The sequence below is a fragment of the Lingula anatina genome, chromosome 1 (assembly GCF_051362555.1).
Source record: "Lingula anatina isolate TDL-2025a chromosome 1, LinAna3.0, whole genome shotgun sequence".
Lineage (NCBI taxonomy): Eukaryota > Metazoa > Brachiopoda > Lingulata > Lingulida > Lingulidae > Lingula > Lingula anatina.
The window spans coordinates 14,221,000-14,234,866 of record NC_141767.1 but is presented as its reverse complement, the minus strand read 5'-3'; the positions used below and the strand labels follow the sequence as shown (position 1 = coordinate 14,234,866).

The 13,867-nt window shown below is 40.2% G+C and overlaps 1 protein-coding gene across 2 annotated transcripts; it reads left to right on the top strand.

The window, feature by feature from the left end:
* The first annotated feature begins 398 nt into the window (after positions 1-398).
* Positions 399-13,519, top strand: LOC106150959 (uncharacterized). Of its 2 annotated transcripts, none has more exons than XM_013523998.2 (6): positions 399-860; positions 4,554-4,836; positions 8,444-8,590; positions 9,429-9,505; positions 10,583-10,734; positions 11,000-13,519. In XM_013523998.2, exons 1-6 carry the CDS (start codon positions 502-504, stop codon positions 11,980-11,982), a joined length of 2,001 nt encoding a protein of 666 aa, XP_013379452.1. In that variant the 5' UTR covers positions 399-501; the 3' UTR covers positions 11,983-13,519. The 2 variants fall into 2 exon arrangements, with proteins under 2 accessions (XP_013379452.1, XP_013379453.1); XM_013523999.2 differs by having other exon boundaries at positions 401-860; positions 4,554-4,821.
* Positions 13,520-13,867: the final 348 nt, after the last annotated feature.

Below are 13,867 nucleotides of genomic sequence, written 5' to 3'. Positions count from 1 at the left end.
GTTTAACACCTCTTTCTGTCAGTCACGGGCCGGGGGCGGACACTGCCTCAAATAAATCATACTTGGCGTAAACAATTTGACTTTCGCGTTCCCACAACCATTTCACCCGAAAATGGAAGTAGAGGGGTTAAGGGTGACACAGGGGTGCGTTCTCCGTGAATATTAGCGGTGCTTTTGTTTTGAAGTTAGTTATGCATTATTTAACTCACGGCGACATCGGTATTGGCTGGCGCATCCCTGATGTTGACATTTCGTCACATTCAAACAATACAATCAAGAGCTGTTAGGCAGTCGACACCTCGACTGGAGAATGAGCTGCCAACTCCACGCCTAAGCCATCCTCTTATTGGCTGTCAGCTGACGAGAGCCCAGGATTGGCCAATCACAGCACAGTTCCTGTTAAGCCACACTTCACTAGCTGAGTAATAACATAGTGCGAGTGATGGAGCAGTAATAACATTGAATTCGCTCAGCAGGCTCGGAAACTACACACTCGGCTCCATGATCGTTGATACAAGAACATCGGCCATGGCTTTTAACCCATTCTTACTTCACCGACACACGGATTACAGCATGAACTCTATCCTGTCTCAGCCGCACTGGCCGTCAATGTTACACGCCGGCCACCATCCTGGCTTATCGTCCGCGATACTACCGAAACTTCAACAGTCCATGTCACGCTCTCCCCTCACTGCCGCCGAGCTCCTGGCCCAGCAGCAGCAGCATCTCCGCCCCCTTCGTACACTTGAGCCCCCTGAGGCCGACGTACAGGATGACCCCAAAGTGGAACTAGAGGGCAGGGACCTGTGGGATCAGTTTCATAATATTGGAACAGAAATGGTGATCACAAAATCTGGGAGGTAAGGAAAAACTTCTAAATTGAAGACTCATTAAAAATTTATTTTACTACTTTTTTCTTTAAAAAAGTTGTAAAAATGTATTTGTCAAAAATAAGATTTTTTTATGTTTTATAGATATGAAGGCGGCATGATTAAGCGATAGTTGAACTGATGTTAAATTTTCACACACAATAATAAATAATAACACTTTAAAAGTATGTAGATATATTGAAGAGTGGTAGGAACGTGTCACATAAAAGATACGGAAATTAACACTTGTGCTGAGATATATAAAAAAAAACTTGTTTATTTTACAAAAAAAAGACACCGACAATAATTATCCTTGTACTGCTGTAAATGTCATGCACAATATTAATGTCTTTATACACCTGCGCAATATTATTTCTGATGTTTGTATTTTATATATTATTCATTGTTAATATTTGTATAAATATCAAATGCATGGCTTCAAGTATAAATAAAAAATTACCATTCTAATTCAGTGACATTTAAAATAATGTTATCGACAAATAGAACTCGATAGTAAAATATTAAACATATTTGAATAGTCGGACAAGATAATAGTAAATCCTACGCACAAAACACGTAGTTACTGGTGGAAAGAAACCGCAGTTTTCGCAAGTAATATGAAAACTAGACCATTTCCTATGACCCCAAGACCGCGTTGACGCTGGATTTTGCGGACACATGTGTAAGCTTTGGGTACTAAGGAGGCTACAGGGCACTTGACTCATTGTTCCCTATTCACACATCATTGAGCGGGTCGCCGCGAAAACAAACGCACTGAGGCCTAATCAAACACTTCAAACTCATCCTATCATCAAGAAAATGGAATTAAAGCCACCGATGAATAGCCAGTAATTACAGCTCTCCTCAATGAGCGGCGGGGTTATCTTCGATGATTTGTGCGTAGCTTTGGTTCTTTGATACGAGTGAAACGTAGTTAAAAATCCCGGCCGTAATATGAGGCGTCTTCGTGTTGTATTGTGTGGTCAAATAACATTGACAATGTGACCAAATGACCAGTGTTCGCAGAGGACTTTAAAAGGACAAACTTGACGTCTGCCTGTGTGATTTTTTTTTTTTTTTTGGACGAATTTTCGTCGCCGTGTGAACTTTCTGATACACTGGATATTAGTGAGCAACTGGCTAGCCCCTACTTAGGTTCTAAACTGCTCGCAAATCATTGGGCTTTAAGTGTCGCTGACTCCTTTATTAATTGAAATGAACAGCTCTTGTCTAGCGCGTCTGGCGCCATCTCAAACGTTTATTTTCCCTAAACCTTTTTATTTTCCGCGAAATTTCTGTATCATTGCTTTTTATGATTATTAATATGTCAAGGCGAGTTAGGCATTCTCTGATGTATTTTCACACCGAGTCTGCTCATTGAAATAGTCGATCAAGCGTGCGTATTTCTTCCGTAATTGATTAAATAATTGGAATAATGATCATGAGAGGAGTGAAAAGAGCGAGGTAATGAAATGTGTGCGCTCGGAGTAAAGAAGCTGACATTTTCCATTATTGTCTTACGAGAAAGAGAATGTTGCTCGATTTCACGACGCCAGATTTTTTTATACTGGAATAAATAGATTGAGTTAAAAACTCAGTCGCCGGAGCCACCGCAGCGATGATGGCAGTTGCGAGTGGCGTGCGTTTGTCAGGAGGTGTGAAACTACTCCGCTACCCTGCTGAGAGTGTAACGCCTTATCAGTTCCGGCCAATTGCTACTTTGATGACGGAGAAATGAATCTGTCGGTCTCGTCTGGACAGCGCACTACTTACAAAGCAGCTTTCCCCCCTTATTACGCCCATTTTCACGGCCAGTGGACAGCTATCTTTGCAATTATTCCGACCATTAAACGCACCGAAAGATTAGTAAAAATTTGTCGCACCATCACGACATGCAGTTTGTATGATAAAAATGTAAATTCGAGGCATGAAATTACTCTTATTGCTTCATCTGTACTGAAGAGGTGTTATCAGTTATCTGTTCACAAGGTAGACGTTAATTTTGGCCGTTACCAGTGCGTTAATTACCGCCTTTCAACGTTTCTCTCACTGACCAGGCCCTCCCAGGAGTTGATGATGGAGTTTTTCGCCCCTAATTGTACCAACTGCCGCTAAAATTGTGCACTGACAGTTCCGGCGCCGCCACTTCAAGTTCCTTCTTTCCTAATTATAGAGCTGTTAAATGTACTATTTTATACCGCGATAAGCGCAACGTATCTACTTTCGATTAAGAAAAGGCGTACTTGGCATTGAAAGAAAAAAATATGTATATCACAAATTGAAGTTTGCCCAGGAAATGTATTAAATTTAAATAGGCTATTTAGAAAAATGTTTTACAAAATTACGTGCGAAAAAATGAAATAATTTTGACAAACATCTTAACGTCGTTTTTAAAAAAATTCATGAATAAAAGGGGTCTTTGCCAAAATAATTAAAACATAATTCATTCAACAATTTCTCTGTTTGACGCTTGTGCCATGACCACAGCGTTTAGATACGCGTTTACGTGTGAAATCTGATTTCACTTTTAAGCGAGAAATACGCTTTATCACGAGTTACCATCGATGCTAAGTATAGCAATTGTTATCGTAATTTTTGAATAATTTAGATATGCATCAAATAGTTATCATTAAACAAGGGCAAATCGTGGTTTTGAATTCTCCTTTGGGATAACGCAAAGAAAATTGTCAAAGAGTGCAAAAACTTTTAGATGTGCATTAATTTGCCCGATTCATACAATCCGTTCTTTAATAATAAAAATAAATAATCAAAACAAAAATCAAGATTCTTAAACTTAACAGTTCGTTTTTTTTTCTACACTAGAGCTGCAATTTTTAACACATTTATTTCCGCACTCTGCTGCAATATACAGAATATACAACGAAGGTGGTATATGCTAATTCATTAGGGATTAGCAGCACCTTTAAAAACAGTAATTTAAGATTCCCTCCTTTTACTAATGTGGCTAGGTTTTTTATTGAAAGAAGCTCAGATGTCGGTATTTCGGCGCTTCTTAACAAAAGGACAGATAGAAGCATGGTTTTCTTGACTCTTCTTTTAGGAATCGATACACGAAAAACAATTTTTTGGTAAAAGAGGGTACGAAGTGAGGGGTCCCTTCTGTGTTATTTATATTGAATAATTTCTAAAAGAGACTATTTCCTCTTTTTTATCTGCAATATTCACACAATAAAACAGTTTGAAAATCACGCCTTTTTGCTATATGTTGTTCACTCGCAGTTAGGGTAGATAGGCCTATTTTTTCAAAAGTCTTTATATAATCAGAAAGTGCAAGGAAGGTGATCGTATATTATTGTGGTAGAATTTTAATTGGAATTACAAAATAATATTTTACTTAATATTTATGGATCACGTCTTGCTTACATTTTTATGATTATTTTGTGCTGCACTTTAAAAACTTAAATTAAAGACCTGAGAAATTGCTGAAATGAAAGACCTGAGAATCTGCTGGCTGGTCTTTCCACCCAAATATTTAATTCTTAAGTTTATCATGTGCAATGTTTTTTCTAATATTTTTGGTTAGTGATTTGACTTCAAATGTTGTGAACTATTTTACTTACACATTATTCAATCAGACTTTTGAAATTGAAAAAAAATGTGGACTTAAATGATCAGAAATAAATTTTAGGCCTAACCTCTACACATTTTTCTCTTATTTTATAGGCGCATGTTTCCAGCGTACAAAGTCAAAGTGTCAGGCTTGGACAAAAGAGCTAAGTATATCCTATTGATGGACATAGTCGCCGTAGACGACTGTCGCTACAAGTTCCACAACAGCCGCTGGATGGTGGCGGGGAAAGCGGACCCGGAGATGCCTAAAAGAATGTACATTCATCCCGATTCCCCAGCCACCGGGGAACAATGGATGCAGAAAATCGTATCTTTTCACAAGTTGAAGCTGACCAACAACATTTCCGACAAACATGGATTTGTAAGTAGATTCTTTGTAAGTGAATACCCTTTTTTATAATCAAATATTTTCAGGGCAAAAAGTTTAATCTTATAAGTAATAAATATAGAATGTTTGATTATATCTCATTTTCACTATCATAACGGCGATCTGGTGAATATTATGGAAAACGAATTGTTATTATTCATCAGAAAGAGAAATATTTGGTCCAGATTTTTCAAATAATATTATTTCCATTATATACAAACATGATCTCTGGATATTTTCGATACGGAAAAAGATGTCTTTTGACATAATTTGTGAATAGTTAGATTAAATCGGTTTTTACCTTGGGAAAATAGATGGAAGCGACATGCACATACGCATCCTATACATAATTGTATTCAGTGAGGCCTTTATTTGATTCTGGCGAAGCGTTCATTTAAATGTTCTATTTTCCCATTTCCTTTATTTGTATTTAATCCTATCAAATATTTATTCTTCTGTGCTAATTTAACAGTAACGATGTACGTTCTTGTAATGCCCATCGCGGAGAGAAAAGAACTGCTCGTTTCCTCTGCTCTCTCTACATTTTTTATCCCTCGCCTTACTAAATGTTTGATCCGCTGACATCTGATCTAATTTTCTGCCTCTTGCTACCGACTGTTTACATGTTAAACATACACAAGCAGAAGAAGCAAACGCGAACAGAGACAAAGTCTTGAACTCTGTATTTATCCAAGGCGACAAAACTCACAGAACAAATGTGGGAAAAGACGGGAAAAACATGACACCTCGGCTTAATAACTATTTACAATTATACAACAAGTTACAGCAATAATACTTTCACAAGTAGCATATTTTGCCTTTAAACACTCATTAGCGTCGGGAGCAAGTACACTCCCATGGGCTAGAGACCGCCGGTTTATTTGCTTGGTTAATACGATCCGAGCCCCCAACCGGCCGTGGGTCGCCCTATCGTGTAGCAGGCTGGCTGGAGACGCACGGGTTTTGCTGGCTGGGAAAGCAACCTGACAGCCTATTCGCGTGTTGTGGAGTGATTATGTTACACCGTCCTCCCTAATTGCCTTGTAACCCAACCACTACTTAGAGATAGAACGGCTGAGGGCGGTGGGTTTGGCGTGTGACAGTTCAAGCTGAACCTTAATCGGTGATCCGTGTATGCAAGGGAAAAATCATATGTAATAGGCTGTAAATTAACAACATCGATGGCTCTGTTGGCCTGCTATCAAGCTTTAACTTTAGGGACGCCGGCAGCATGTTCGGTTAATATGTTGCGATCTGATCTCGTTTGTATTTTTCATGAGTAGCACTCTCGGGCGCGCAGAAAATGCCGACTAGTCTCAGATTCTCCCGATTACGAGCGCAATTGCTCGCCTACACTTCAAAGTGTGAAATCTTCATAGCTTTTTGTTCTGGCGCCCCAAGTCGGCAGAATTATAAACGTCACGTCAGCGAGTAAATAACTGTAAATATTTTATGAAGTTAAAGGGAATACTCTATACTCCTGGCGCCAGGTTGAATTATGATTTTATAGGCAACCCGCCAGAGCGAAAAAGAACTGCGATGTCTTGGCCATCGTGCGCTCCTGCCGCACACGCTGCAACCGTACGTTCGCATACGCACCTGTCTGGCTGTTTTGGTGAAGCAGACGAGATATAAATCTCACTCTTTAGTCTTAGGGTTGGCTTGGCTGCACAGTGCCAATGACTATAGAAGTCACCCGGGTCAGCATTTTCCAATATCAATAATATAAGAGTTAATTTGAAGTAATTTCTGGGATTTATTTTTTCAATTTAAAACCACATACTTGGGTGCGAAGTAGGTTATAAATTGCGCTGCACATGGCTATTACCTTCCTGTGCTGCAGCCCCCTAGTCTGGCTACACCGAATGCCACAATTATCAGTTGTTAATATATTAGCCAGATTTTAACTGGAGGCTGAGTTAACTAACGATCGGCGACACATCCCGCGATTTTTCTCTAAACATTATTATTATCAGTGATCATTACAGCGGATTGCAGCGGATTTGGCGCCTCTGCGATATAGATAAGTTATTTGGCAATACCACAGTGTCTCAATTTCCCAAACTTTCGGAGGGGCTGTGCGTGGTGTGATCTCCGTTTTACCCTTACGTCATCAGCAGTGAACGGGGCATCAAATGCTGCAATTGACCAGATCCAAATTATTTCCTCCTGAAAATCCAGCTGCATTTTTTTCTCCGTGATTGTTGATAATTTGTCTGATCTTGTCAAAAGCAGAGGGTTTTCACTTATTTTCAATTTAGATTTCAATGTGAATGGGGGAAATTACTGAACTGAACGGCTGAAAGTAAGCTTTCATCGTGCCCTAAATTCTCTGTGTACTCGGTGTCCTGTGCCGAGATAACAGCAGACTACTGTCTTAATGAAACAATTAAACCTCCTCACCGCGGCCACGAAACAACTGTCGACAATTTAAAGATGTTCGAAAACATGTTATTGTGGAGTTAAGCGCGGCCAGGAGTGCTCTTTAAAAAACGATCAGTAGAAATCTACCTTGCTTGCTTCATGAGTTTCACACTCGCTGACGACGCTAATGCACCGGTCCTTAACAATCGGACCCGTTATGCTGCCCTTAAAAAATGATAGTTTCTGCTGTTAGTGATTGTGAGGATACGTATTAACCGGTATTTTTCTCACTTTACCTGTCGTGTCCATGTAAATAATGGGGCCTTGCACGGATAGCTTTCAATAATGAAGCAGTTGATCGAACAGTTAGGCATTGTTTTATCCGTCAAAGAAGTACAAGGACAAATCGTTAGTCACACGTGCGCCACTTAATTCATCGGACTGACATGTTACTGTCAAAATTGTTTGATGGGGTGACACGGTTCTCCGTCTTTAAGACTTAACTTAGGTCTGGGTTAAATTTTTTTCCAATCGACCATAAGTCCAAGGAAAAACTGTATAAAAGAAAAATGAAATACACAGTTTTGAGTACAATATATGATACAAAGATATGGGATAATTTGCCTTTTTTTTCAGAATTGCTCTTATTGGGCATTTTTTTCTTCTGGTCGAATTAAGAAATATTTTAGGTAGTCGATTCAGATTTGCTGAATGGAATAAAATCGATACTAAATTAGCGAAACTTCTAAATTGCTTTAAATTCGTTATCGGAATAATTATACTTTCCCCTCACGTCAAGTGTCGGAAATTCAACACTTAAGCGCTGAAAAAAATGGTTGATTTAGAAAACGGGTTTTTTACAGCCGGGTGTTATCCAAGATTATTCAATAAAGATGCCAAATAAATACTGTAGGCATATTGAATGTTCACCGTAATTTTGAGGTTTCTGAAGTAATGAATTGAATTTTTCTGTACTTCTTTTTTTACCGATTCTGTTCAGTAACCACACTACATTATCATCGATTGTCCAAGCCAGATAAATTACATTTGTAATATCGAAATACGATGAGGACCGTTACTGTCGAGTAAATGCGAACAAATATTGACTTCCAAGAATACACTGTATATATTTTTTAAGTTCGTCAAACTTAATTGTACCTTTAGGGAAAATATTTGATCCCATTATATTGCACAATCTGTTGTAAACAATGGTCCCACTTGATTAATGTGTTCATTTTGTTATCTTTTACAGACAATTCTCAACTCCATGCACAAATATCAGCCTCGTTTTCACCTGGTGCGCGCCAACGACATTCTGAAGCTTCCGTATAGTGCATTCAGGACATACGTGTTCAAAGAAACGGCATTCATTGCAGTGACAGCATACCAAAACGAGAAGGTAAAAATGCAAAATATATTTACACACACATATATTCCATATTGTATATCCGAATAGTTGTTTCATACCGATTCCTATGATAAGGTCTACGGTAGATTGTGATGTAGTAGTGAATGAAGTAAAGGAGGCCAAGCTGGTCATTTCTAGTAAAATCTGCATAGCGTAGTTGCGTGATTAAAAGAATCGATGCCCCAGGTTTTTTGATGGAGTCACTCCCATGATGCAGCGCAGTTTGTGATACCAGTCCATTAATTCCATCTACCGCAAACTCGATGGGAATGTGATAAAAGATTACAAATTGATTCCGCTGAATGTTAGATTTAATGATATTAGTTCCGGCACGAGATTGTAATTTTTAGTCTAGTCTCTGTTCTAGTTTTAATGCTCAATTGTCATTTTAGTTAAGTCTCTGTGGTAGTTTTAATGCTCTGTTCAAACAAGTCCTGCAGACTTGTGTGTAAATTATTTTTAAAGCGAACCAGGATTATTTCCCTTTCGTTGAATTATCACTCCTCTAGAAAACCGAGGTGTTGTCTGAGAGCAATTTTTGTCTTCAGCGTACGTACGTTTCGATTGTCACCGTTAATCAAAGTGCGCCGTCACTCTGTCGTCACATTGTGACAGAGTTTACGTGCGGCCGTGCGAACTAGCTTCCGTGAGCGGTGTGAAAAATGGGTGCCAGGGGGAACCGGGGGGACAACCGCGAATCAGAACGAAATTTACAAGTAACTCCCCCCTTCCCCGTGATGAGTTAGTTTCTTGACAATGGGACAGAAAATATGAGGAATGGTTTTACCTTGGTGTTGTGTGGTAATAGCGTGTTGACTTGTGTTTCCAGATCACCCAGCTCAAGATTGATCACAACCCATTCGCCAAGGGATTCCGTGACACCGGGGGAGGCAAGCGGGAGAAAAAGTAAGTATTCGAAAAATTCCTCTTGTTACCTCTCGTATACTTATTAATTCTCTGTGTCTGTATAATTCATTGTTAAACATGCAGTGTGTGGAAGTGAATACAGCAGATTACTTCATGTAGATCTAGATTTATTTTAATATTAATACTGCGTGATGAGAGAGAGAAAAAAGTGCGCATCAAAAGAGATCACATTTCGCATACTTGCAGTAGTCAGTTTGCTAGTGAGAGCTAGAGAATCCATACAAATCAAGTCAATCATAGACGTATACATGAGATAGTCGATGAAGCGGGTGAAAAAAAAGCCAGCAATAAAAGAAATCAGGGCACTGGTTTTCGCCTACCCGCATCTCCTCTCTATATTATTACTTGCACTCTTTACAGCAGTAGGAGTTTAAAATGTGTTTCTTCCTTTTGTTTGTGTGTATGTGCGCGTGTTCTGCTGGTTTTACAAGGCGATAGTGCACTCATCAAATTAGTGAAACTTCCCGGCACATCAACCACTGATAAAGCGGCGCCTCAGTTGCGCCTGATCGCGTGTGCGAGGAATGGGCAATTTACGAGAAATTTGAGCTATTTAGTCGTCTTGTTCATCTATCTCGCCATTGCGATTCTAAAGTTCCTGGCTCCCTCTGAGAGGAAGAGTAAATTGTTTGCGTTGGCGCTGGGATTATGGCTGAAGTTGTGTTGCCAATCCGGCCGACTACAGTAATCTGTTTGAACATTTTATCGCCAGGTGAAACATTGATGTCAGGGCTCGTTGAACTTTGGGATTACACAGTTTGCCGTGCAACAAGTGCCTCTACAAAAGAGATTTGTATACAGGGTCTAGAAAATAGGATCAGGGAATATTCTAACGCCTGGTGTCTGCCTTGTTATATACATTTCTCTCTCTTTCTATCTCATCACCTGCCCTCATACAATAATCCGTGAAAGCTTACAGTTAAAAAAGGCTCAAACGAAGAAGCAAATATGGGACAGAATACGAAATTAAAATACGGGTCATATTTTAAACATTTGTCTTGTAGTAATAATAAAAGTCAACATTAATTATTATTTGCAAACTGTTTTTTCGCCCAGGCGCCTGATGGCCCAGCAGAGTTTGGCAGCGCACCCTCCCAACAAGATGGACCCTGACGACAGTCTCCATAGTGACGATGAGGATAACGAAGAAATCTGTGTCGTGGAGGAGGACGAGGAAGAAGCCACAAGAATCGCGGATCAGCTGAGAGGTAGATGTTTGCGTTTTGTATTTGGTCTACCTACTAAACATTAGTCCGTACAGACAGCTTGGCTAATAGGATTTCATATAGATACAGCTTACCATACCGCCTTATTGACTCTGGAATCATCATGCATATTTAAAGATAGTAAGTGAGAATCAAACACCATCGCGTAATGTAATTACAGAAAGCTGTTAAGAAAGATATTTTGTCTACTCCCATGTTTTGTTCTTTTCATCACGTATTCATGAATTGTTCAATTTTTTTTCTCCAGAGAGTTCAGGGCACTCGCCAGTCGCGGCAGACGAGATGAGAATGCCCGAAGTAGATGAATCAATTAAAGAGCCGGTGCACCGTGACTCTCCCCCCAGACACCCTACCACTATTTCCGATAACAACTCACAAACGGAGAAAATCTCCGAAAAATCTCCAGAAATAGCTAATAGAGAGAACACTTCACCGAATACTGTAGGTTCGACAGATTTAAGGAAAGAAATCGAAAAGGAACGTCGGTCTTCTTCTCCAAGCAGGCGACACCATGACACTTCAGAAAAGGCACTCCATGATGACTCGTCGTCTCATCCAGAGCACAATCATAAACCAGTCAAAGAAGCCAGTCCTCCCAATGTCACTGTGATTCAACCCTCAGCTAGTCACCCCATGTTCTCGTACCTGTATCCTCCGGGGCTCTACCCCAACATGACACATCACATGCCCTTCCACATGGGCCATTTACTGAACGGGGCCACGGCTCCCCATGGACTTTCCCTCATGCCTTCGTCTTCTGTCCCCGGGGACTTGGCAGGACACTTACCTCACGACGCCGCTCAAGCCGGGCTGTCCCATTTGACTTCAAATTTGGTGCTAAGTGGCCAGTTTACCATGGCAGGCCACCCTATGTTACAGCAGTATGGGCTGTCGGACTCTCATCCCGCCTCTGGTGCTTATTTACACAGCCACTTGGGCTCCTTGTTTTCCTCGCGAGCGGGGCACAGGTTCACCCCGTATACGTTGCCCGTCACCAAGACTACAATGTCCACGACGTCGTCTCCTCTAACAGCAGCAGGGCTTCTTTGCGGAGACGCGTTTCCACACACAGGCGGCAGACAATCGAACTCTTCGCCGCGATCCGCTAGCCCCGTGTCCCCGAGAAGGCACCCCTCGACGGGGAATACACCTGCCAATGAACTGAAAAGTATTGAGCGTATGGTGAACGGATTAAATAGGAGGCCAGAGGCCATGCATATTGAGAAATGAAATGTAAATGTCTAGGAAAAAAGATTGTCTCAAAGGTAGCGGGACACTACTTGAGTGTTCTGTGACATTCAAAATGTGCAATGACTGAATGACTGTCATCTTTGCGGCCGTCTGATATTACTTTGCTGCTATTTTACCGTTGTCCTCAGAAAAGCACAGTTGCAATACGATCCGTTATCATTGATATGTTAAGTGATTATACGCACGCTGCTAGTGCACTCTTCCGCACGCAGGAAACGCTTTCTCGGCACCAGCCTTACACTGCCGGAGACATTTATGACAGAAATGCCTCAGATTTCTGTCAGGTTTGTTTTCTTAATTCATTAATGCTCACAAAAGCTTTTTTCGTTAGAATGAGAGGTAATAATCAGGTCGCCAAATCAGTAAATTTACTTTTTATTCGTGTTTATTTCGTCAGGGTAATTTCCTTGCTTCATTCTAGCTGAAGCGCATTGAGCGGTGGCAATTTGCTGTAGTGCGGAAGTTCGGGGCGCTATGAATTACAGCCATCGATTTTTTAGCTCAGGTTTCATTCATGCCTTGAAAAGTAATAAACCTTCTCCAGGTAAGACGAGGAAGGAAAAACCAGCAAGAATGAGTTTTACACACTTAACTTCTGATTAAAAGATTCTTTTGTGAATTTTAGTTTGATCGAGACTAGTTTGTTCTCAATAATACCAGTTGTCGCACAGATCTACAGTCACACGCACGGTGCTGCTGCGAAGCCTATAATTTTAACTTGCGAAATCAGGTCTCTATTAATAATTGATGTTTTCAGTGTTTGCACGAGTGTCACCGTCGAAGTTGACGGCTGTCACCGCTAAGCTACTGGTAGTAGAAAGCAGCTGGGTTGGAAGGCTTAACGCCTCCCACTCTAGCTCCCTTCCGAGCTGATAGAATATTAAACGACGATCTGGGGCGTACGCAAACACCATGTGCCAACCTAACATGACACGATGAAATTATAATCTATCACAACTGTGTGATAGCAATCGGCACAAAACTTGTCTAGTCATTCCTATTATTTTTCTATCTGTCTGTAACTTAGCAGTTCACGTACATAGATAAATACATACCATGTTCTGTACCACATCGGAGTAAGCGTATATTTCTTCATTGTCTGTACCGAAGTAGTGTTGAAATAAGAGGCGAATGTTTTATGTCGTGGCCTCACTTAATGTATACACCCCCGTGCATTTAATATTGTTTTAGATATCAGACGTACTACTGCAGCTCGTTAATCTACTCTGTAATCTGCCAAAGTTTTTTTTTTTTTAAGAAAAGCATTATTTCTTCGCACAAATGAAGGAGGCTGGGCCTTTGTATCATTCGACTACATACACTTTGATGTTAATCTGTGAGAGAAAGAAATCCTATTTGATGTATAAAAAATAATGAGATCTGATGTAAATATATCGTTGACTGTGTAGATGTAGCATATTTATTATTGTATGGACAAGATAACCGGTCCTGGTTGTCTCTTGCTGTGAACCTGACTGGATCTGTCCATCGGGGAATAAATTATCAGAAAATACTACGCTTTTGGTTGAGTTGACTCATTTTTTCTCATTTAATCGTTTCGTGGACCGTGCCTAATACGAAAGTATCAATGTCTCTTTAATTTATCTTAGCGTGATTACCTTTTCTTGATTTGTTTTAAAGTAACTTTCAACGTTTTAAGTATTCTCTATTTATTTTTAATTTTAAGTTTAACTGACAGCTGCTATGATATCGTCTTCAAACAGGGCAATCTGTCGCCCTTTATAATTCTCGATTACAAATCAAAAATTAATCTCGGCCGTCTCAGGCAATATGGCAATCGGAGGCTCGGGCCGTGGTGTCCGGGTGAAGCGACATTGTTGTCATGGGAACGATACTTAACTCA

What these genes read in the sequence shown, in the direction of transcription:
- LOC106150959 (XM_013523998.2), top strand. Translation starts at nt 502, where the DNA reads ATGATCGTTGATACAAGAACATCGGCCATGGCTTTTAACCCATTCTTA. An exon ending in CAGCATACCAAAACGAGAAG is followed by an intron (nt 8,591 to 9,428) that starts GTAAAAATGCAA and finishes TTGTGTTTCCAG; the next exon opens with ATCACCCAGCTCAAGATTGA. An exon ending in AATCGCGGATCAGCTGAGAG is followed by an intron (nt 10,735 to 10,999) that starts GTAGATGTTTGC and finishes TTTTTTCTCCAG; the next exon opens with AGAGTTCAGGGCACTCGCCA.